General features: G+C 45.1%; 1 protein-coding gene across 1 annotated transcript in view; it reads left to right on the top strand.

The window, feature by feature from the left end:
- The window catches only part of CDHR1 (cadherin related family member 1), a 58,943-nt gene that overhangs the window by 8,558 nt on the left and 27,410 nt on the right, over positions 1-22,975 (top strand). Inside the window, exons 4-12 of the mRNA XM_064145580.1 lie at positions 2,854-2,999; positions 3,657-3,707; positions 6,440-6,529; positions 7,010-7,096; positions 9,944-10,060; positions 11,602-11,745; positions 15,713-15,791; positions 18,851-18,951; positions 21,163-21,366. Coding sequence (XP_064001650.1) covers positions 2,854-2,999; positions 3,657-3,707; positions 6,440-6,529; positions 7,010-7,096; positions 9,944-10,060; positions 11,602-11,745; positions 15,713-15,791; positions 18,851-18,951; positions 21,163-21,366 — 1,019 coding nt within the window. The remainder of the gene's footprint in view (positions 1-2,853; positions 3,000-3,656; positions 3,708-6,439; positions 6,530-7,009; positions 7,097-9,943; positions 10,061-11,601; positions 11,746-15,712; positions 15,792-18,850; positions 18,952-21,162; positions 21,367-22,975) is intronic.

Below are 22,975 nucleotides of genomic sequence, written 5' to 3'. Positions count from 1 at the left end.
TGCTGGACCATTCTCTAGGTACTTGGTACATCCAGATCTTCCAATCCAGGGCCCTTATATGGCATTTGCTACATTCCATGGCTAAAGACTCTTCCGTTTCTTGCTCAGAGGAAGAAGCTGTTTACTTGGTACTCACTGATAAGATTTTGGCTGGTTTTCATTTGTTTCTTTCTCAGCAAGTGGTGGCAGCACACTGTGAAGAGATTTTTAATTGGCATTAGCACTGTTCTGAAAAGTGTTCCAAGGGTGTTAATGATATGCAGAGTATGGTGCAGTGAAGTTGCAATTCAGACAAAATTAGGAATTATAGTGAGCTAGAAAATAAATTTTTGATCCACAATCCCAGCTCAAAGACACACAAATGTTCTGTGTGATGGAAAATCAAGCAGTACCAGCTTTAGTCAGGAAGCGAACAACCCAGTGTAAAGATCAATTATATCCTTTATCATTTGCTCAGAATCACAGAATTAGCCAGGTTGGACCTCTAAGATCATTGAGTCCAACCTATCACGTAACTGCTTGTAATTAACTAAACCATGGCACTAAGTGCCTCATCCAGCAGCCTCCTTTTAAACACTTCAAGGTGTGGTGACTCCACTACCTGCCTGGAGCACAAACCCTGTGAGGAGAGGCTGAGGGAGCTGGGGGTGTGCAGCCTGGAGAAGAGGAGGCTCAGGGGGGACCTCATTGCTGTCTACAACTACCTGAAGGGAGGCAGTAGCCAGGTGGGGGTTGGTCTCTTCTCCCAGATGACCAGCAACAGAACAAGGGGACACAGTCTCAAGTTGTACCAGGGTAAGTATAGGCTGGGTGTTAGGAGGAAGTTGTTGGCAGAGAGAGTGATTGGCATTGGAATGGGCTGCCCAGGGAGGTGGTGGAGGCACCATCCCTGGAGGTGTTGAAGCAAAGCCTGGATGAGGCACTTAGTGCCATGGCCTGGTTGAATGGCTAGGGCTGGGTGCTAGGTTGGCCTGGATGATCTTGGAGGTCTCTTCCAACCTTGTTGATTCTATGATTCCTCCCTTTACCTTTCTTTGTACTTTCAGAGTTCTGTTGTTGCAGTCAGTTGTGTCTCACCACACCTTCACCATTTTTTCCCAGATAATTTTTGGGGAGGTTCAGTTACAGCTGCGTTGTTATTCCCTGATCTGTTTTGTGGGAAAACTCCCAAGGAAAATGTGAAAGTGTTTTGTGGTCCTGTGAGCCTGTTTTGCAAATCTTGTGAGTTTGTCAGCTAGATGAAACAGCTTGCAACAGGGTTTGTTGTTTGTGCTCTTATGGCTCCGTTGGTTTTTGCAAGGTGAATATTTTGCTATACAAAGTTGCCTAAATACTGCTCTGGTGATTATCATAAGAGTGTTCACTCGTAAGTGAGCACAGATCCCTTATGGCTTGGCATAACCTCTTGCTATGCAGAATTGTCACTGCTGATGCCTGGGTTTTGCTTGTCCATTAAGCCCACTGCTCTGTTTGCTTCACGTTTTGCATGCCAAGGAATATGCAGATGTGAAGTGAAAGGCTGCCTTGCAAAGCTGAGGAAACATTCAAGAAGCTGAGCTGTCACTGCTGTGAGCAAAAGCTGAACCAAAACTCTAAACAGAACCCTATGTGTCTGGTTAGTGAAAAATTCCACTGCCACTGCAGAAAGGATAAGAGAAAAAGATATGAGTACAGAATGAAAACTCTCTCAATCTCAGGAGCAGAACAGTTTAAAACTGGAGCCTTCTGGGTTCTCTTTAAAAATGTTCTTCCTTAACTTTATACTAACTTTCTTAGCAGGGATCTTTCCATCATATCTTTGTGTCCCACGCACAAGCAAAGCTCATTATTCAGTGAGTTGCTCTGCTACAGTTTTTCCAGTGCAGAGAACTTGGTTAGATGTTAAAGCAGAATTTCTGTTCAAAACCTGAATATCTCAGGTAACTTATCCAAGGCAGAGTGGATTTGAAGGAAACAGCAGTGTGTTATATTTCATGCTCAGTTAACTACTGTTTGTCAAGTGCTTGAAGTTATTTGGATGGAGATATTAATGCACAGTGGACTGGCAGGCATGCAAGTTAAAAAACCCACCCAAGCTAACAAACTGTCACCACGTTTTGAAAGTGTGGGTGTTTTAACTCCCTTAGGAAGTATCACTGCTGATAAACAAAGTCAGATTATGGGCAAAACTGGCACCAGCTTCTTAAACGTTGAAAAATAGAAATAGCAATCTCTCTTTCCCCCAGCTTGTGAAAGAAATACAGTGATGAGTTTGGAGAATTTATTCACAGCTATAAGCATGGCTTGGAGAGAATTCCAAGACAGGGAGCTAATGAGAGGCAGTGAAGTAGGAGAGACTTTCGCATCCAGTAGTTTTGAAAGTGGAAACGTTTGCAAATGTCTTTGCAGCCTCTGAGCTTCAGAGCCTGAGTCCAGCCCTATAGGTGCACTGCCTTCAGCTGCTAGATCCTCTGCTTGCTGGTTTGTAAGTTTATTCTCTCAGAGCAGAGGAGTGTGAGGATCTTTTGGTACCGCTGAGATTGTCACCCAGTCATACAGTGTCGCTTCTGCCTTACATGGTCTGTGCCTTAGTTAAGAGCTTGTCATCTGTGTAAACACTAATGGGAACAGTATTGATCTAGATGTGATTCCACAGGAAAGGGCTTGAGGTGAAAGAATCCAGCAGTGATAGACTCAGTTTAACCAGTAGGCTAAAAAGTGACAATCAGAACTGTTGGGCTGTCAGCTTATCCATATTTCCCAGTAAATGGCTTTGCTTCACAGAAGCTTTGCCTGCCACAGTGTAGCTAAGTCCCTAAGGACCAGACCAGTGAAATACTCAGAGGGAAATGCTGCTGAACGCCAATTTTTCAGGTACCCATGTGTACACTCTGAATGGAACTGATCCAGAAGGAGATCCTGTGACCTATGGCCTGGCCTATGAAGCTGGATCAAGACGCTACTTTTCTGTTGACAAGAACCTTGGGAATGTTACGCTAGTGGAGGAGCTTGACAGAGAGGTATGGTGAAATAGTACTACTTCTCCATGTGTATGTGGAAATGCTTTTAGTTTAATTTGAGCTGTGGCTTTGAGGGACAATGCCAACTTACTCCTGAAACATGCAATAATATCCTTTGCAGTTCTGAGATACTATACTTCACCCATCGTGCCATTTTCCAACTGACTTGTGCCAGTGACATCACTGTCATTTGATGTTGTGGTTGTCCAGCTTTCTCCAAAAGAAGAGTTTACCTTTATTCCTGTTTTTCCACAACTGCATCCCATCAGGACCATGTGGGTTAGAGATGTTCCCAGTGACCTAACGACAGCTTTGCTCTGGGAACACAGAGTAGTGTATATTGAGAAAGAATAATTGCATAGTTTTGAACAAACCATGCCTTTATAGAGGCATGATTGAAAAAGATGACTGATTTTCACTAGCACTTTATGGGACAACAGGGATTAACAGACCTACCATCTTTTCACAGTAACCACAGAAAGTCCAAGGAGCCCTACAGCTGGAGCCTCTAAGGGTCTTTCCTAGCCTCTCCATGTGGTTGTCTTGTGGTGTTAACAGTTACTTTCCTCACTTAGTGAGACACATTTAACTCACCAGGCCCTTTTTCAGTCAGGGCAAACACAATCACTCTAACAAAGACGTTTTCTTGGTTTACAGAAGGAAGATGAGGTTGAAGTTATTGTCAGTATCTCAGATGGCTTGAGTACAGTAAGTATATGACTGAGCTGTAGCTTGTCAAACTGTCCTCACTTACCTCATCCCATTAAGTCAACTTATAGGGGCTGCATCAGTTTATCAGAACATATGATGTCATTAGAACCTTACCTCCTGTTTCAGGAGCCACTGAACTCTCAGTAACTCAAGTCTCATGCCAGCAACTTGTTCAGGTCTTTGAGAATAACTGCAGGGGAGGGTGAGATGGAAGACTTGTCTTTGTGGCCCACAAAATTACAGCAGCTTCCTATGAAGACTCTGTTGGCTCAGTGGAACTGATCCCCAACAAAGATCTGGAGGCTTTACAGAAAAAGCCTGGATGAGGCACTTAGTGCCATGGTCTAGTTGGCTGCATAGGGCTAGGGGATAGGTTGGACTGGATGATCTTGAAGGTCTCTTCCAACCTGGTTGATTCTGATTCTATGAAATACATGTCATTATAGGAACTAGTGTTGGATGCCCAAGAGCTGACTGCCTCTCCACATCCTAAATGTTTCTCTGGCATGTCATTAAAATTATTTGCTTAGGCCGAGGGCTTTTTAGTCTGGAGAAAAGAAGACTTAGAGGGGATTTGATAAATGTTTATAAGTATCTGAAGGCTGCCAGGAGCAAGGGGACAAGCTCTGCTCACTGCTGCCTGGGATAGGACAAGGAGCAATGGATGTTAGTTGCAGCACAAGAGGTTCTGCCTCAACACAAGGGGGAACTTCTTTACTGTGAGGGTCCCAGAGCACTGGAACAGGCTCCCCAGGGAGGTGGTGGAGTGTCCTTCTCTGGAGCCTTTCAAGGCCTGTCTGGATATGTTCCTCTGTTGACCTGAACTAGACTATATGGTCCTGCTCTGGCAGGGGGGTTGGACTCTTTGGATCCCTTCCAACCCCTAACATCCTGTGGGGCTTTTCTTGTCTTCTACTGAACAAAGATTTGATCATGCCTAATCATTAAGGTCTTATCAAAGACATTGCACAAACATCCAGTCCTAGTTCTACAAATTCTCTTGGCATTTTCAGTTTACAGAGAGACATTGTCAAAACTGAGATACTAATCCACCAATAAGAAGAGATGGGCTTTTTCACTAGGGGTTCCATAAAAGTGGGACTGTCTTGCTGTCCACGAGACTGGGTTAGCTTGAGAGCTCTTTCTCATCCTGAGCAAATTAATTTGGATTACTACAACAAATGTTACAGAGGTGCCAGTATCCTACAGGCACAACTACCCTGGCAGCCTCTGTAATTACAAAGTAATGAGATCCCATCCATATGTCCACTTGCAAACAGCTGGGAAGTTTTGTTGGTCAAATGTTTGCTTCTGTATTTTTAGGAAGAGAGCACCTATTTTGTTCAAAATAAATTGCTACCTATTAGTAGCAGGTATTTGTACATCCAAATTATGCATGCTGTTAACTAGTATTATGGTATCAGTTAGCATCACTGAACATTCTGGCCTGTCAGGTACCACATTTTACAGTCCACAGAAATTTTACAGTGTTTGCAGAAAATATATCACAGTGTCTTGAATGCCATAAAGAAGAAGAACAGCTTCTGAAAATCAGCCCAAATCTGTAATTTATTATGTAGTCTAAGACTCCTTATTTAGATTGGGGGTATCTGGGTGTTCTCCACCAAACAAATTCTTCTGGAGTACGGGATTTTCTGTATTTCATGTGCTCTGTTTTGGTAGTGTCAAGATATTCTATCACAGCATAATTTTTTCATTTCCTTTGACTACACCTTAGTAGGCAAATGAGCAGGTATCTGTTGAAGATCAACTTGAGCTGGAGTTATCTGGATGAGGGCATGGAGTCAGTCATCAGCAAGTTTGCAGATGACACTAAGCTGGGGGCAGATGTGGCTGGGTTGGAGGGCAGAAGGGCTCTGCAGCAGGACCTTGACCGCCTGGACAGATGGGCAGAGTCCAAGGGGTTCAATAGCTCCAAGTGCTGGTGTTGCACTTTGGCCACAACAACCCCATGCAGAGATACAGGCTGGGGTCGGAGTGGCTGGAGAGCAGCCAGACAGAGAGGAATCTGGGGGTGCTGATTGATACCCACCTGAACATGAGCCAGCAGTGTGCCCAGGTGGCCAAGAGAGCCAGTGGCATCCTGGCCTGCATCAGGAATGGTGTGGTCAGCAGGAGCAGGGAGGTCATTCTGCCCCTGTACTCTGCACTGCTTAGACCTCACCTTGAGTACTGTGTTCAGTTCTGGGCCCCCCAGTTTAGGAGGGACATTGAGATGCTTGAAGCGTGTCCAGAGAAGGGCGACGAGGCTGGGGAGAGGCCTTGAGCACAGCCCTACGAGGAGAGCCTGAGGGAGCTGGGATTGGTTAGCCTGGAGAAGAGGAGGCTCAGGGGTGACCTTATTGCTGTCTACAACTACCTGAGGGGTGGTTGTGGCCAGGAGGAGGTTGCTCTCTTCTCTCAGGTGGCCAGCACCAGAATGAGAGGACACAGCCTCAGGCTGCGCCAGGGGAGATTTAGACTCGAGGTGAGGAGAAAGTTCTTCACTGAGAGAGTCATTGGACACTGGAATGGGCTGCCCGGGGAGGTGGTGGAGTCGCCGTCCCTGGAGCTGCTCAAGGCAGGACTGGACGTGGCACTTGGTGCCATGGTCTGGCCTTGAGCTCTGTGGTAAAGGGTTGGACTTGATGATCTATGAGGTCTCTTCCAACCCTGATGATACTGTGATACTGTGTGAGTCATGATGTGTTCTTTGTGCTCTACTCCAGGTTTCTGAAAAAGTCAGAATCCTCGTGATGGATGCTAATGATGAGAGCCCAGAGTTCATCAATACACCCTACATAGTCCAAGTCCCAGAGGTTGGTGAAGTATATTTCGTTTGGGAGTAAGGAGGAGCTAGTATGATTTGTGTAAAATAAGCTGTGCAAAACTAACTTGCTTTCCTTTGACTCAGAGCTTGGGTAGATATTGACCATTCGCTGCAAACTCAGTGAATAAGTCTGTAGGTACTTAAAGTGTGCTGTTTTGTGGGTAAGCTCCAACATGTGGGTCATAAGGGGTGTTTAGTTTTCATTTCAGTGGGAATGAGATGCACTCTCTCTCAGCTGAGATTTTCTGTCATTTTTATTCAAGTAAATGCTCCTTCCTTCTTGTTCTTCTCCATTTTCCTTCTTTTTAAGTCTTTCCCCTCTTTTGTTTTTGCTCTTTAGCTCTCGCAGTGCATTATATTCCCTCTACCATCACTCTCTTTTTCTGCCTCCTTGCATGCTCATTTTTCATTTACTCTAACTGACCTGATATTCTAATTCTGTGTGACTCTGGACTCTTTCTGGTCATAGAACACTCCTTCTGGCAGCAGTATCTTTAAGGTTGAGGCAGTGGACAAAGACACAGGTTCTGGAGGAAGTATCACCTACTTTTTGCAGGTAAGGTATTGCCTCTACCTTTAAAAATCTCTTTCATTTACTGAGATCTCAGAAATCAGGTTAGAAAAGGACTTTGAGGGTCAGGCCTGGTACTAGTGTTTACAGAACCAGTTTGTACTGTGCACAAGTCAAAAAAACATTGACAACACAGATTGGAAGCAGTAAAGTGCAGTCATAGAATCATAGAATCAATCAGGTTGGAAGAAACCTCCAAGATCATCCAGTCCAACCTAGCACCCAGCCCTATCCAATCAACCAGACCATGGCACTAAGTGCCTCAGCCAGGCTTTGCTTGAAGACCCCCAGGGACGGTGCCTCCACCACCTCCCTGGGCAGCCCATTCCAATGCCAATCACTCTCTCTGTGAAGAACTTCCTCCTAAATACAGTGCAGCAGGCAAAAGGAGGAGCTAGAGTTGCCACTATTACTCCTATCCTTGCCATATTGCTCCTCAAAGCAAGCCTCTTACCTTTTCTTTGGAGTGGCAGAGAGAAGCAAATCTGACTTGTAATCTTGCATACACAGGAGATTTCTAAAGCATAAGATTGCTTCCTTTAGAAAGCAAATATGCTGGAAAGCCAAGTGTGAATTTTGGTGTAGCAGGCTAGTGCATAACTGAAACTTGGATCACAGTGTGAAATCTGAGGTACTGAGTCTCGCTGGTAAAGCCACGTTGGCTTCAAACCAGCCTTTCACTTATTGCCAACTGGTCAAGAACAGAAAGGGCTCCACATTTAAAGCTGTTTTTCTGTATCACAGAGCTTCTGCATGCCAAAAGGGCAACCTTTTACATTACATCCTTCTAATTCCTTCCTCCTGCACGCAGCCTCTTGCAGATGAGCTGCAGTTCTCCTTGTTCAGAAGACGGCAGAAGAAAGGGGAGAGGGAAACAAGCAAATGAAAAAACAACCTTGTTGCAATATTTTCTTTGGGTACAAGTATAGACACAAGTCAGAAGATGATAACAAGTTATCCAAGGGACAGCAATGTGCCCTGGTGGCCAAGAAGGCCAATGGGATCCTGGGGTGTATTAGGAGGAGTGTGTCCAGCAGATCAAGGGAGGTTCTCCCTCTCTGCTCTGCCCTGCTGAGACCTCAACTTGAGTACCAAGTTCAATTTTGGGCTCCCCAGTTTAAGGAGGGCAGAGATCTGCTGGAGAGGGTCCAGCGGAGGGCTAGGAGGATGATTAGGGTCTGGAGGGTATGTCTTATGAGGAGAGGCTGAGGGGCCTGGGGCTTTTTAGTCTGGAGAAGAGAAGACTGAGAGGGGATTTGATAAATGTCTGTAAATATCTGAGAGTTGGGGGACAGGCTCTGCTCACTGCTCCCTGGGATAGGACAAGGAGCAATGGGTATGAGTTGCAGCAAAAGAGGTTCTGCCTTAACGCAAGGGGGAACTTCTTTACTGTAAGGGTCCCAGAGCACTGGCACAGACTCCCCAGAGAGGCTGTGGAGTCTCCTCTGGAGACTTTCAAGGCGTGTCTGGATGCATTCCTCTGTTGACCTGAGCTAGATTATATGGTCCTGCTGTGGCAGGGGGATTGGACTCCATGATCTCTTTGGGTCCCTTCCAACCCCTGACATCCTGTGATAGCCCTAAAACTAATCCTGTTTAGAGCATGGACACACTGTGAAAACACCTTGAGTGTTTTCTTGAAATTTAGTTTTGCTTTGACCAATTATGAACAATTTAAACTACAATATATGCAGCACTCAGATTTGCACAGGGCTTTTTCCACTCAGGTGAAGCCAAGAATCAGCACTTTCAAAGTTTCATGTCTAGCTAAAGTATGTGTATAGTAAAAGAAATACTCAATATGTCTATTTGGTGAAAAAAATATTGCCACATCTTTGTGGTACAGTCTCTGGGAATTCTCAGGTTGCACAGAAGTCTAATGTGGGCAGGTGATGATGCCTACTGCAAAGGCCAAGATGATTTCTGCTATGAGGATAGGCTGAGAGAGCTGTGGGTGTTCAGCCTAGAAAAGAGAAGACTCCAGGGGGACCTTACAACTGCCTTCCAATATCTGAAGGGGTCCTACAGGAAGGCTGCAGAGGGACTTTTAGTAAGGACATCCAGCAATAGGACAAGGGGGAATGGTTTTCAGCTGAGGGAGAGCAGATTTAGGCTGGGTCTTAGGAAGAGTTTCTTCAGTACAAGGACGGTGGGACTCTGAATTGGCAGGTGCTCACTTAAGTCCCTTCCAACCTAAGCCCATTGTACAATTCCATGGTCTGACAGTGAACATTATGTATGGGTACCTAAGTGAGCAGGCTTACAGCTATCTCCACTCCTGAAGGATGGAGGGAAATATTGAAAATTGGATGTCTTAAGTTTTATTTGTGTATCTCACACACACACACAAGGAAAAAAACCCCAACCCAACACAATAAAACCCCACCACTCTATAACCAATAAGCTATGCACACCAACTTTGCACTTTTCTGGTTTTAATCCAGCAAACCTCTGAATTCAAACTAAGAGAGAACACCTCTTTAATTCTTCCCTTTTCCCCTCATTTTTTTTCTATTAAGCCTCTTCCATGCAATGAACTGTGCTAACCAAAGTTTAAGATTTATTTTTTTTTTGCAATGAAATACTAAAAGATCCCCCAAAAATCTACATTGCAGGCAACTGACTTATTCTGAATAATGAGAGGCTCGTGGTTGGTTCATGAATTGTTCATAAACACACAGAGGTGAAATTCATCAAATGCATTATTCACCCAAACCATATCGTTATTCTAGTCTTTTCCCTTAGCAGATGAAATAAAAGATGAACCCCTATGGCAATCTTATTTCCATAACTGTAATCTCTTGCTGGTTTTTGCCTTTTCTTCTCTTCTAGAACATCCATGCTAATAAGTTTACCATAGACCGTCACAGCGGTGTCCTGCGCATCAAAACGGGGGTCGTGCTGGACTATGAGAAATCAAGAACACATTTTGTTGTTGCTGTAGCCAAGGTATGAAGCTTTTATCTGAAACCAGAGGAAATGGGGGGTTGTATTTGAGTAGAACTGTGATCTGGAGGTGAGAGGTGTAGCATTCACAATTGAGAGAGCAAACGCGATCAGCGTCTGCTGCTGACCGACATCTAAAGGCGCTGGGGAGTGGGTTTCACTGGCCTCTGTGTCAGAACAGTGAGCCCTACTGCAGGTCACCTGTTCATTCTGAGAGTCACCTAGAAAGGAAGGATTGGCCTACATAGCTCCAGCTTCAATAAGCATCAGCCTTTGGGCAAATGCAAGTTGTCAGGGCTCCATTATGCTGTCCAGGGAATGGCCCTACTACAGCATCGACAAGCCCCTGGCAGGCAGGCAGGCATCACAGGTCAGGCACAAAGCATAGCTGGACCCAGCGCAGCACAAATGATGGACTTCTTTCCTGGAAATATCTGTGAGTGTCTCTTTCTTTCACTTCTCTGCTGCCTTGTGGCAGGAGCTTATTGGAATCCTGCAAACGTTGCTGCACGTTCCTCCCCGCCACTGCTCTTCTCAGCGGTGCTGTGCCTGTGGCACAGCTGAGCATTCATTAAAAGTTTATGGGTTCTGAAGCAGTCTCTCAGGATCTTGTGGAGGAAAAACTCCCTTGGGTGGAAAGAGGATGGTTTTGCTGTTCACTTATGGGAACTTGAATTTCTTGTGCTTTTTGGAAAAGGTACAGATATTTTAACGTATTTAAGCAGAGTTCTTTTGAGGAGCAGTAAGGAAACTCAATTTCTTTCCTTACTCCCCTAAATGCAGCATTTATCATACCTTAAAAGAAATGGATTTTTTTTAATTGGTCCAGCAGACATGATGAGCAATTCACACTCTTACACACCTGCATAACTACTGACCTCCAGCCAATGCTCTAAGGCTGAGGGTGTTAACAGCTTCTGAAAGTGCGAGTCCTCTTTTTAATTGGCTCTGCTGTATCAGTAGCATAGAATTGATTGTAGTTGAGTCCCCAGAGATTGTTAATATATTGTGCCTGTCTGGCAGTTCTTGGCTCTACAGCTCCTCTTCTGCTTTCACTTTATCATGTGAAAGTCCCTAGAAGACTTTGATCATGTGCACTGTTTAATTTCCCCCTAGAAATGCACTACCTTGCTACTGCTCATTGTCTTGTGTTTATAAGACTATGTGTGGGATGAAAAGCTCTTGGCCTTAGTCCCTAACCTTTTGCAGCAGTTTCTAGCATTCTTTTCTCCCACAAAAAAGGTTTGATTCCCTGTTCCCTGTGCTGTTGATACAAGGTCATGTATGGCTGCATATATTGACACAGCCACTTTTAATATAAGAAATTACTTCTGAGACATTGCAAGCTGTCTTCCTAACCAGAGAGGGAGCAGGAGAAATGGGAAAGAGAAGGGAATAGGGCAGCAGGGATGAACCTCTGCACTGAGAGAGAGAAGGCCTTCCTGAGAGCGTGCTTCTGAATGGCTCATGAGCTGCATACAATGCCATTAGCTGACTTGCAGACGTGTTTCAGCAGAGGGATCTGATGATGACTTCTCTTCTAGGACGGCGGCGGGAAGCTCAGGGGAGACAATAAAGTGTTTTCAGCCACAACAACAGTTACAGTCAATGTGGAGGATGTTCAGGACACTCCTCCCATGTTCATCGGGACTCCTTACTATGGATACGTCTATGAGGATACGCTTGCAGTAAGTGCTGGTTTCCACCTCAACGAGAGAACAAGGGCAGTCGTTCACATCTCAGTCAAAATAGCCCTGTGCTTTCTAGCTCAGTCTTTGTTGGAAACTGGAACTCAAACTCTAATTTGACTCTTAGGTGAAATAAGCTGACCAAATCCCAGGCAACCAGCAATAGAACAAGGGGACACAGTCTCAAGTTGTGCCAGGGTAGGTATAGGCTGGATGTTAGGAGGAAGTTCTTCACAGAGAGAGTGATTTCCCATTGGAATGGGCTGCCCAGGGAGGTGGTGGAGGCACCGTCCCTGGGGGTCTTCAAGAAAAGCCTGGATTAGGCACTTGGTGCCATGGTCTAGCTGACTGGATAGGGCTGGGTGATAGGTTGGACTGGATGATCTTGGAGGTCTCTTCCAACCTGGTTGATTCTATGATATTCTTGTTTACAGCCATTGCAAATTTGCTGTTGCTGGTAAAGTTGAAAAGAATTCTGGCTTTTTACATTGGTCTAAGCCTAGACTAACAGCTCTTCTGAGACCTCAGAAGCACTTGGCTGAAGGCTTAAGCAAATTGCCACCTACCTCACTTGAACACATCATGCTAGAAACCTTTGTGTATTTGTTAGCTGTGTGCTCTCACAGTGCTTTTGTTTTCAAGCAGATCAGCCTGACACCAAATCTGGTTGTGCAGTGTGTGGGGAGAATTTATGCCTTGCTAATTAGTTTATTATATCCACCATGATGCTTTCAGACATCTATTATTCTTGAAGCTGTAAACATGTGAATTTTCTCTATACCTAAGCAGTGGTGTGATATTGTGTATGGATCAGCTTTCATCTTCATTCATAGATTTACAGAATGGGTTGGGTTGGAAGGGTCATAGAATCAACCAGGTGGGAAGAGACCTCCAAGATCATCCAGTCCAACCTAGCACCCAGCCCTAGCCAATCAACCAGACCATGGCACTAAGTGCCTCATCCAGGCTGTTCTTGAAGACCCCCAGGGATGGTGACTCCACCACCTCCCTGGGCAGCCCATTCCAATGCCAATCACTCTCTCTGTGAAGAACTTCTTCCTGATATACAGCCTATACCTACCCTGGCAAACTTGAGACTGTGTCCCCTTGTTCTGTTGCTGGTTGCCTGGGAGAAGAGGCTGCCCCCCACCTGGCTACAATGCCCCTTCAGGTAGTTGTAGACAGTAAGAAGATCACCCCTGAGCCTCCTCTTCTCCAGGCTAAACAGGCCCAGCTCCCTCAGCCTCTCCTCATAGGATTTGTGCTCCAGGCCCTTAAAGATCTCCAGGTCCTTAAAGATCATCTAGTTCCAAAGACCTTGCCATGGGCAGGGGCACCTTCCACTAGACCAGGTTGCAACTGTATGTAACCAATTAGTGTCTAACATGATTTGTAACCCTGTTATGTAGCCTTCTGATAGAGAGTATATAAACCCGTGCTTGGAATGCAGTAAACGGATTGGATTGGAACTTGCTTATCACAGTATCATCAGGATTGGAAGAGACCTCACAGATCATCAAGTCCAACCCTTTACCACAGAGCTCAAGGCCAGACCATGGCACCAAGTGCCACGTCCAACCTTGCCTTGAACAGCCCCAGGGACGGCGACTCCACCACCTCCCTGGGCAGCCCATTCCAGTGTCCAATGACTCTCTCAGTGAAGAACTTTCTCCTCACCTCCAGCCTAAATCTCCCCTGGCACAGGCTGAGGCTGTGTCCTCTTGTTCTGGTGCTGGCCACCTGAGAGAAGAGAGCAACCTCCTCCTGGCCACAACCTCCCCTCAGGTAGTTGTAGACAGCAATAAGGTCACCCCTGAGCCTCCTCTTCTCCAGGCTAACCAATCCCAGCTCCCTCAGCCTCTCCTCATAAGTCTACCCATAGTATTGAGGCCTGTGGCAGCTTAAGGCCTCATCCAACCAGGCCTTGAACACCTCCAGGGAAGGAGCATAAAATTCAATCCCACAAAATGTAATTAAAAATTTCTTCTCATGTAAGACAAGAAGTAGTTTCTACTCATTGAGACACCCAGCACTAGACTATTGATTTACTTGGCAGTGTGATTGCACACTGTTCACTTGCTCTGCCCCTGAGTTTCAGGAAAGATCATCTCTTTTCTTCCTGTCTAGAGCCCCAGTGTACCCTGCAGCCCTTGCATGACTGTGTATTGCAGTTCATTGTGTGGGCTATTACATTAGAGCAGAGAAGTAATGCTTGTGTACTTTGCAGATGTTTGGTATGAATTATATTGTGTATATTGATTTATTCTGCATAGTTACATATAGATTTTGAACTAACTACCAGGTACACACAGGAGTTAGTGTTTACTATGGAAATGGGAGTCAATAAATGTTAATTACATACAGCTTGAGCCCATAACTTACACTATTATGGTATTATAATGACAGAAGCACAAATTGGTGCTTCTCAGTGGGGGTTTTGCTATTAGAGTGAGCTCCACACACTAGCTGATGTTTAGCACTGTTCACACGTTGGGTGTTAAGTTTGCAAACTTGCTTCTTTTCTCCTTGGTGGAGTTATCACAATTTACAAGTACTCTGTCACCTTCAAAAGGACCACAGTACCTTTTGCCCACTAGGCAGATTTAATTGCAGCTTCCAGCATAAATGATAATAAACACAGTTCTCTATTTCCAGCTGCTCTAACAGAACCTTGCTCTTGTTTGAAAAATTCACTTAAGGGTTGTCATGAAAATGTTCTTTGTTGCCATTTGTGGCTAACTGACAGTTGCTTCAATGTTCCCTGTTTTTTGCAGCCCCAAACAGCAGTACTTTAGTTCACTTGGGTGAGCATTTTAGTGCTGCCAGTCATCATCCCTCTGAGTTGATAGGAGTAGTCACACGAGCAAATAGTCTCCAGTACACAAGTTCTGTACCTATGGCCCACAGCAACATTACTTGTGCAGAAAGAAAGGCATTGAAGGTTTAAGGACAGTTAAATCACCATAATTTTCATCATAGTTTTATGCCCTAAATGTTGTGTGGGCCAAGTTGCTTTGTGATCTTTGTTTGCTTTTGCTGCCTGTGTGAACTTAATTCAGTAGGAACAAAGTGACTTTATGGCTCCTCAGCAGCTGCCTGTCCCTCAGCACACTGTGTGGCCATGGGGCATGGACTAATGAAAGAAGCCTACACAGCAGCTAACAGAGGACATATTGGTAGTGAGCCAAATTAAACCTCAGGTCTCAAACTCCAAATCCTCTGTCCAAGCCTGCAGCCCAAGGTAGGTGTCCCTGGCCATGGCTTCCAGGAGTTCCTGCAGCCAAACAGCCCCTGGGGCCACATGGACTCTGCAGCCATTCCACACTCGTGATCAGTACTGCCACCACTGTGGGCAGCAGCTCGTGGGGAGCAGTGCAGTGCTGCTGGTGGTCCTTCGGTGCTCATCCAAGGCTGTGTTGGAAACAAAAACAAGAGAGCTGAGTACTGGGCAGAATGGCACTGGTCCCTTGGCAGATGCACAGCATGCCCCAAGGCTGCAGCAAGCCATGGCCCTCCAGGGGCAGCTGAGAACCATGCACCAAAGCAGTGTTCTGCCACTGGTGCAGGCAGTGCTGACAGATGCTGACAGCAGGCTGGCAAAGTCAGGTCACAGAACAGGTCCATAGAAGGTGAGCAGCAGCAGGGGCATCCCCACTTCATATGGAGATGCAGTGCATGTGCTGCAGCATCACGGGAACCAGTAAAACTATCAATGTAGGAACAACACAGAGTAGGTCAAAGGAGTAGCATTCAGCTCCTGCTCTGTGAAGCCATGCACTAACTTTTCTCTGGGCAGGAGTCAGTGGCACTTGTGTTGTTCCCCATACAGCTCAAGGGAGAACACCCATTCCCTCCACACATGCCTCGCTGTAGGAAGACTTACAAAAGCTCTGTTGATTCATATGCATTGTAATTTCACTGTTCTTTGATCTCAGCACACAGACTATGATCTCCCATCTCTTCCTAGGGCTCTGAGGTCCTTACTGTTGTTGCTCTTGACGGAGACAGAGGAAAGCCTAACAGTATTCATTACTGCATTGTGAACGGTGAGTAAGCTTGCCTTGTATGAAATCTGGACAGCTGAAACTAGATCTGGCATGAAATTGGAATGGGATATGCCAGAGTTTAATAAAACTGAGACAAATTCTCATGAAATAATGCCAGGTACCTCAAATAAATCCAGGGCACTGTCTACCAGAGAGCAGCCAAGGTAAGGATTCACTGAATTTTAGTATCTTTTTTCACAGAACTACCTCCAATTTACCAGTGAAGAGACACTAAGTGTAAATTCAACTGAAAAACAAAAGAATGTTTACAGCAGATTAAGGTTTTTCATCAGCTATTGTGAGAGTGTTTGTCATACATCTTCTGACAGCGTAAATGTGAGACTTAGCTGAATTGATGATCATTAGCTGGTGAAGTCAGTAACTTAGCTCACTTAAACTCCAAGCTGCAACTTTAGTTTTGTTTGATTCTCTTCCTCCAAAACAAGACTTCTGTGGCACCCAACCTTACAGATGTGAGAGAACCCAAAATTTCATAACAGAAATCTGAGCTGTAGTTGCAGAGCTATGCAGTAAGTTCTTTGTTGTATTATGTGATCTAAACAGCAAGGTCTAAAGAGGACAGAGGGGTTTTGCCATGATAAGAGATGGGATCCGTGCTAAGGTTCCTTCTTCTCAGTGGAAGGGAATAAATAGAAGAAGGTAAAAGGAAGGTGGAAATGCTGAGACAAAAAGTTGCAGAAGAGAACAGATAGAAAATGAGAAAATGTAAAAAGAAAAAAATGGAGAATGAGGAATAAATACAAGTGGGATGAAAATATGCTATACAAAGGAGAAACTGAGTAACAAGAACAGGCAAAAGTAGATGAACTAGTCAAAATGTCCAAGGGAAATAGGATTAATGAGGAAAGGTAATTAGATTTACAAAGAAAACAGGGGAGGACAAAAAAAAGTTATATGGGATTAAAAAAAAATAAAGGTAAGTGATGATCTTGGAGGTCTCTTCCAACCAGGTTGGTTCTATGATTAGAAGAGAGAGGAAAGCGAAGATGGACGTAGATGTCATACAAGTAGCACAAAACATGACTTGATGAAGAGCAGGTTCCCATTGTGCTCATTAACCTGGGATTTTGTTAGCCTAAAATGGAAAAGAAGGGAAGATAATATGCTTTTAGTGCATACACTACAGAAAGTTGGAGGAACAGAGAACAGAAGGGTTTCTGCCCCTATTCCTTAGAACCTGCCATTACTTGTGATAAGCCATTATTCCAGTACCAGCAGGCTGGAGTTGTTAAAGGGCAAGAAAATACTAACAGCAAATAGGAATTTATTCTTTATAAGCAGTTTTGGGTTTTTTTTTTAATCCAGAGAGCTTGTAATTTTAGGAAACACTGCAGTCCTCAGAGCATGCAGCACAAGGGAACACAAATGCTCTGCCCTCAGTTAACAATTTCCCTGTGATAACTAGACAATAACATGAGGCATGGTGGCTTGAAACCACTATTGACTTCAGCTTCTTCTCAGTCAGGATGTACTTTCCAAGCCAATGTATCTTAATAACTGGCCATTGTAGGAGTCAATATCTGTTCAATGTTGTGTCTAGTGTGCTTTAATGAAGTTGCAGTTATTGCAGGTATTAGCAAAATGGGAAACTCTCAAATGGTGTGAAAATCCATGTTAGAATTGAATTAGCAAAAAAAGAAAAATGACTGGGCTTTCAGGTCATCATCCTTTATTCATGAAGGTTTGATCTCCTTCATTGTAAGGGTTTTACTCACTTTTCCTTTCCATGCTAGGCTCTGCCACAAAGTGTAGGCTGCGGCCAATATTGTAGGTGAGGTAGCGTGCAAGGATGCTTCAGCACAAAGTCACCAGGTCTTAAAGGACTCCAGCCCTGTAACTGATCTTACATTCAGATCAGTGGAAGTTAGGTGGGCAGTAGCAAAGCTAGCCTGCAGCTCTGTCTTGTGTCAGACTTTGCTGCAATGCAAACAGCCTGAGCTTTACCCCAGATTCTCCAAAATCAGTTTTTGTTCAAGACAGCCATGCAAAAGGCTGAGAATTCTTTAGCAATGGAATGTCTAGGGCCAGGAGACACTTCTCCAGAGAATCCTATCTGAAGGAAGAATCATAGAATCATAGAATCAATTAGATTGGAAGAGACCTCCAAGATCATCCAGTCCAACCTAGCACCCAGCCCTAGCCAGTCAACTAGACCAGGGCACTAAGTGCCTCATCCAGGCTTTTACTGAACACCTCCAGGGATGGTGACTCCACCACCTCCCTGGGCAGCCCATTCCAATGCCAATCACTCTCTCTGCTGACAACTTCCTCCTAACATCCAGCCTAGACTTCCCCCAGCACAACTTGAGACTGTGTCCCCTTGTTCTGTTGCTGCTTGCCTGGGAGAAGAGACCAACCCCCACCTGGCTACAACCTCCCTTCAGGTAGTTGTAGACAGCAATGAGGTCCCCCCTGAGCCTCCTCTTCTCCAGGCTGCACACCCCCAGCTCCCTCAGCCTCTCCTCATAGGATTTGTGTTCCAGACCCCTCACCAGCTTTGTCACCCTTCTCTGGACACCTTCCAGCACCTCAACATCTCTCTTGAATTGACTATGCTCCTTTCAGACAGATTGTCAGACTTCTCACCTTAGCTGATATTAGTGAAATGTTCTTGTTTCTCAGAGACTTGATTATGCATTTGCTAATTAAAACGAGGAATGTCTATTTTTGTCTAAACCAGCATACGAAGAAGACAGAGTAATGGAAATGAATACCAAATTTGCATGCCTGCTTGCTGAGGCTTGAAAAGAACCTGAGCAGGATGGAAACAGGAGAGTGAGAGCAGCTGCCTACGGTGGCAGAGCTTCACAGTGCCATTCCTAGGGGAGGAAACCCACTTTGGTCTTCATCTGTGTTTTTACCTCACTGTGACCAGGCATACCAATGGTTCATTTTTCAGAAGTGACTTCCAATCTGCTAATAGATATGGATACAGATGTGAACTAAGATATGCTTAGTGAAATGTATGGTTAATTGCTTATGCTTGTTCAGAGAAAGGAAATACAGCATGTAACTGGAGCATCTTGGTTTTACTGCAGGAAGTGAAGGTTCCTTTGAAATCAGCAACACAACTGGAGCCATTTCTGTTATAAAAAACCCAAATCAGCTCAAGAAAGAAGTGTATGAACTGAAAGTTCAGGTATGTTCTGTGGCCATGTCAGGACTTGGTTTGTTGTGATGGTTTGGGTGTTACCTGCCCACCCACACCTTGGAAATCACCCAGACTAGACTCAGCTGGCCGTGGAAATTTGAATGAAGTTTATTCTTTGCAGCTGAGCTCAATATCCAAGCAGATATTTACAGTAGATAGAGTTATAGACAGAAATAGACAAAGTAAAAGGTAAGATAGAAACACAACAGCCCTCCCAGAAACCTGAGTCCCCAGGAAGGGCTCCCAACCACCCTTCCACCTTCTCCCACCCCTCTCAACCTTACCCAGTCCCAAGGAAGAATGGAGATTTGGCCAGGGGGTTAGGAAGCAAAGTGGATTAATCAGAGAGGCTAGAGAGGAAAATGCAGCTCGGAGCTCCCAGGCAGAAGAAGTGTGACTCCCTTAGCTATGTTTGGATTTTTGTTCTTATACCTCTCAGCAAGCCTATGAGTGAAGTAGACATCACCATTGTTTGTCTTTCACAGCCTGTAATCTAACCCTTCTCAGCAAAACATTCTAGCTAGCTTCAAACTAGCACAGTTTGCCCTTAATGCCATGGCTAGGCATGATTGTCTAAACCAGCTCAGTTTATAGGTGACTTTACCTGTTTTAGGCACTACCTCCTATGTTTGAGCAGAGTGCCAAATCTAGAGTGCTTTTGTTCCTTGGCATATTTCATGTCTCAGATTACTTCTTTGAAATCAACTATCTTGTCCTAATTTCAGGTCTGAGTCTAGAGAATCAACATCCTTTACTGTTCTCTGTGTTTTCAGGTTTTGTTGATGAACTGGGAATTAATGCCTTGCAAACTGAATGTGATGAGTTAGGTAACTGTCAAATCTATTTGTAGTAGGACTGAGACAGCTCATGTGATATCTTACCACTGTCAAGTCCTGAAGTGTCGATCAGCCACATACAGATGCATGCTAATGCCTTGATAAGCAGTATCAGTGTGACAGGCTGCATTACTTTGAGCAGTTTCTAAAGACCAAGAGTTTAAAACTGTGGACTTAAATTGTGCATACTACAATATTTTTTCTTCAGCAAATGTGTATTACAACCACAAGAATTTGTCATGGTAAGGACAATAGTGTCTAAAGGCAGCTTTAAGGCCTTACATGCTGCCAGAACCAATGTAGCATCCTCAAGGACACTTGTTTGCTAGTAGGCTCAAGCAGATTCTGAACCTGGAAGATGGTAGAATTCCCACTGTGTGACTTAAACATGGGCACCATTTCTTCCCCTAATCTCTGATTTACTGCAGTCTGCTAGAGCCTCCCCTTTACAGGATTAGCTAAGCCCCTGCAAGCTTTTCTGATCTCCTAATTACATCTGTGGTGACCTGAATCTTGTGCAGGCTACAAAATCTGCATGGCAGACCGAGAGGATGTTGTGTTACCCAGCATCGGTAGTGACAGGCACCTCAGTTACCAGACTAGCAGAAATTTAGCAGTGCCTTTGATTTTGAGCCCTTTGAGCAAACAAAAGCATCTTAGAGATAGCTGTTCTGTTATGAAAACAGCAGCCAGAGATTCTCTCCTGACACAGGAAACATTTTATGTTCAATCCAGTGAATCAAATTCCATGTTGGAATTGTTAAAACTCAGACAAGTCGATCTTTCAGTTTTAAAAATGCCAGCTAGGTTTGCTTGTCTGCCCTGACTGTATCCAGTTTAAATCAAACTCATCTAGACAGCAGAACTGAATTATAAATCAAGAGGCTAAATATCAAAATGTTCATTTTTTCTTCTCCAAATACTTGCCTAAACACCAAAAGTATATTTTTTCTCATGGTTTCTCAAGGCTGCAGTCCTTGCAGCAGTGTGAGAATCTACTGCCTGTGGTACCACAGCAAATGTGAAGGTTGTCTTCTTTTTCTATTCTGTCAATGCTTTAGGCAAGAAATTATCTTGCCTCTATTAGATTATTTGTCTTTAGAGAACTGTTTTCACCTAGGGTGAAAACTAAGCTCACAAAATGAGGAGGAGAACTTTGTCACTGGGGCTGTATTGGAAGTGGTTTATTTCCACAATCTTCTAATCGTCATAAACTTCAGTGCGAAATGGGCTGAGATTTCTAGAGAGATATAAGGTCGTGAATCTCCAGGCAAGTTAGGGTAACTTGTACATGCAGAACATGGAACTGAAGAAAGAAGAATATACCTTCATCATTCTGTTCTCCACCTCTTGCCTTATGCAGGCATCAGAGGTCAGTGAGGAAGCTGACAGCTCGGTGTATGCTTTCGCCGTGGTGACCATACGGGTGGTCGACCTCAACAACCATCCACCCACGTTCTACGGAGAAAACGGCCCCCAGAACAAGTTTGAACTGACCATGTATGAGCACCCCCCAGAAGGGGAAATCCTGAGGGGACTGAAGATTACAGTCAATGATTCGGATCAGGTAAATGAAAACTCTGTGGGCATTCAATTCATCGAAAGTTGCTTGGATGGCATCACTCTGTGCTGGGTTAGGAACTGGCTGGAGGGCCGGACCCAGAGAGTGGTGGTGAATGGTGCCACATCCAGCTGGTGGCTGTCACTAGTGGTGTGCCCCAGGGATCAGTGCTGGGCCCCATCCTCTTTAACATCTTCATAGATGATCTGGATGAGGGCATGGAATCAGTCATCAGCAAGTTTGCAGATGACACTAAGCTGGGGGCAGATGTGGCTGGGTTGGAGGGCAGAAGGGCTCTGCAGCAGGACCTTGACCGCCTGGACAGATGGGCAGAGTCCAAGGGGATGGGGTTCAATAGCTCCAAGTGCAGGGTGCTGCACTTTGGCCACAGCAACCCCATGCAGAGATACAGGCTGGGGTTGGAGTGGCTGCAGAGCAGCCAGACAGAGAGGGATCTGGGGGTGCTGATTGATACCCGCCTGAACATGAGCCAGCAGTGTGCCCAGGTGGCCAAGAGAGCCAGTGGCATCCTGGCCTGCATCAGGAATGGTGTGGTCAGCAGGAGCAGGGAGGTCATTCTGCCCCTGTACTCTGCACTGGTTAGACAACACCTTGAGTACTGTGTTCAGTTCTGGGCCCCCCAGTTTATGAGGGACATTGAGATGCTTGAGCGTGTCCAGAGAAGGGCGATGAGGCTGGGGAGAGGCCTTGAGCACAGCCCTACAAGGAGAGGCTGAGGGAGCTGGGATTGGTTAGCCTGGAGAAGAGGAGGCTCAGGGGTGACCTTATTGCTGTCTACAACTACCTGAGGGGTGGTTGTGGCCAGGAGGAGGTTGCTCTCTTCCCTCAGGTGGCCAGCACCAGAACAAGAGGACACAGCCTCAGGCTGCACCAGGGGAGATTTAGGCAGGAGGTGAGGAGAAAGTTCTTCCCTGAGAGAGTCATTGGACACTGGAATGGGCTGCCCGGGGAGGTGGTGGAGTCGCCGTCCCTGGGGCTGTTCAAGGCAGGATTGGACGTGGCACTTGGTGCCATGGTCTGGCCTTGAGCTCTGTGGTAAAGGGTTGGACTTGATGATCTATGAGGTCTCTTCCAGCCCTGATGATACTGTGATACTGTGAAAGACTAAAAGGAGCTGTCAGGTGAGGAAATGTCATTTTAAGAACTCAGCTCTTTCATGTACGTTCCCCCAGTGCCTGAGGCAGACACATTATTTGTAGGGTCTATTACCACAGAGAGTTTGGTCCAGAAGCATGCATATTCTGTAATACATTGTTGTGTCATTGAGAGAGGTCATCCCAAAGCTGCCACACAGTTCTCATGGTGATTACAGTCGAACAATCCTTGTGAACTTCTCCTAATTACTGTTTCATTCAGTTGTTGTCGGTGTAATGTCCAAGAATGTGCTCCCTTTGGAGGCTTACTTAGTTTCCAGTCAATTTGGTAACTTCAAGTGCAATTGCTGTCTGCATCTTCTCAATCCCTGCTGGAAACAATACGGTCCATAGCCTTACATTGATTTTATTACAGTATGTTTCCCTTCTGACCCTTGTTACAGCCAGAGTCTGCAGTGCATGCTTTGATAAACTATTCCCACTGGAGTCTTATTTTTAGG

The sequence above is a fragment of the Pogoniulus pusillus genome, chromosome 6, assembly GCF_015220805.1.
Source record: "Pogoniulus pusillus isolate bPogPus1 chromosome 6, bPogPus1.pri, whole genome shotgun sequence".
Lineage (NCBI taxonomy): Eukaryota > Metazoa > Chordata > Aves > Piciformes > Lybiidae > Pogoniulus > Pogoniulus pusillus.
Note: the sequence above shows the minus strand (reverse complement) of the source record. Positions and strands in the feature narration are given on the sequence as shown.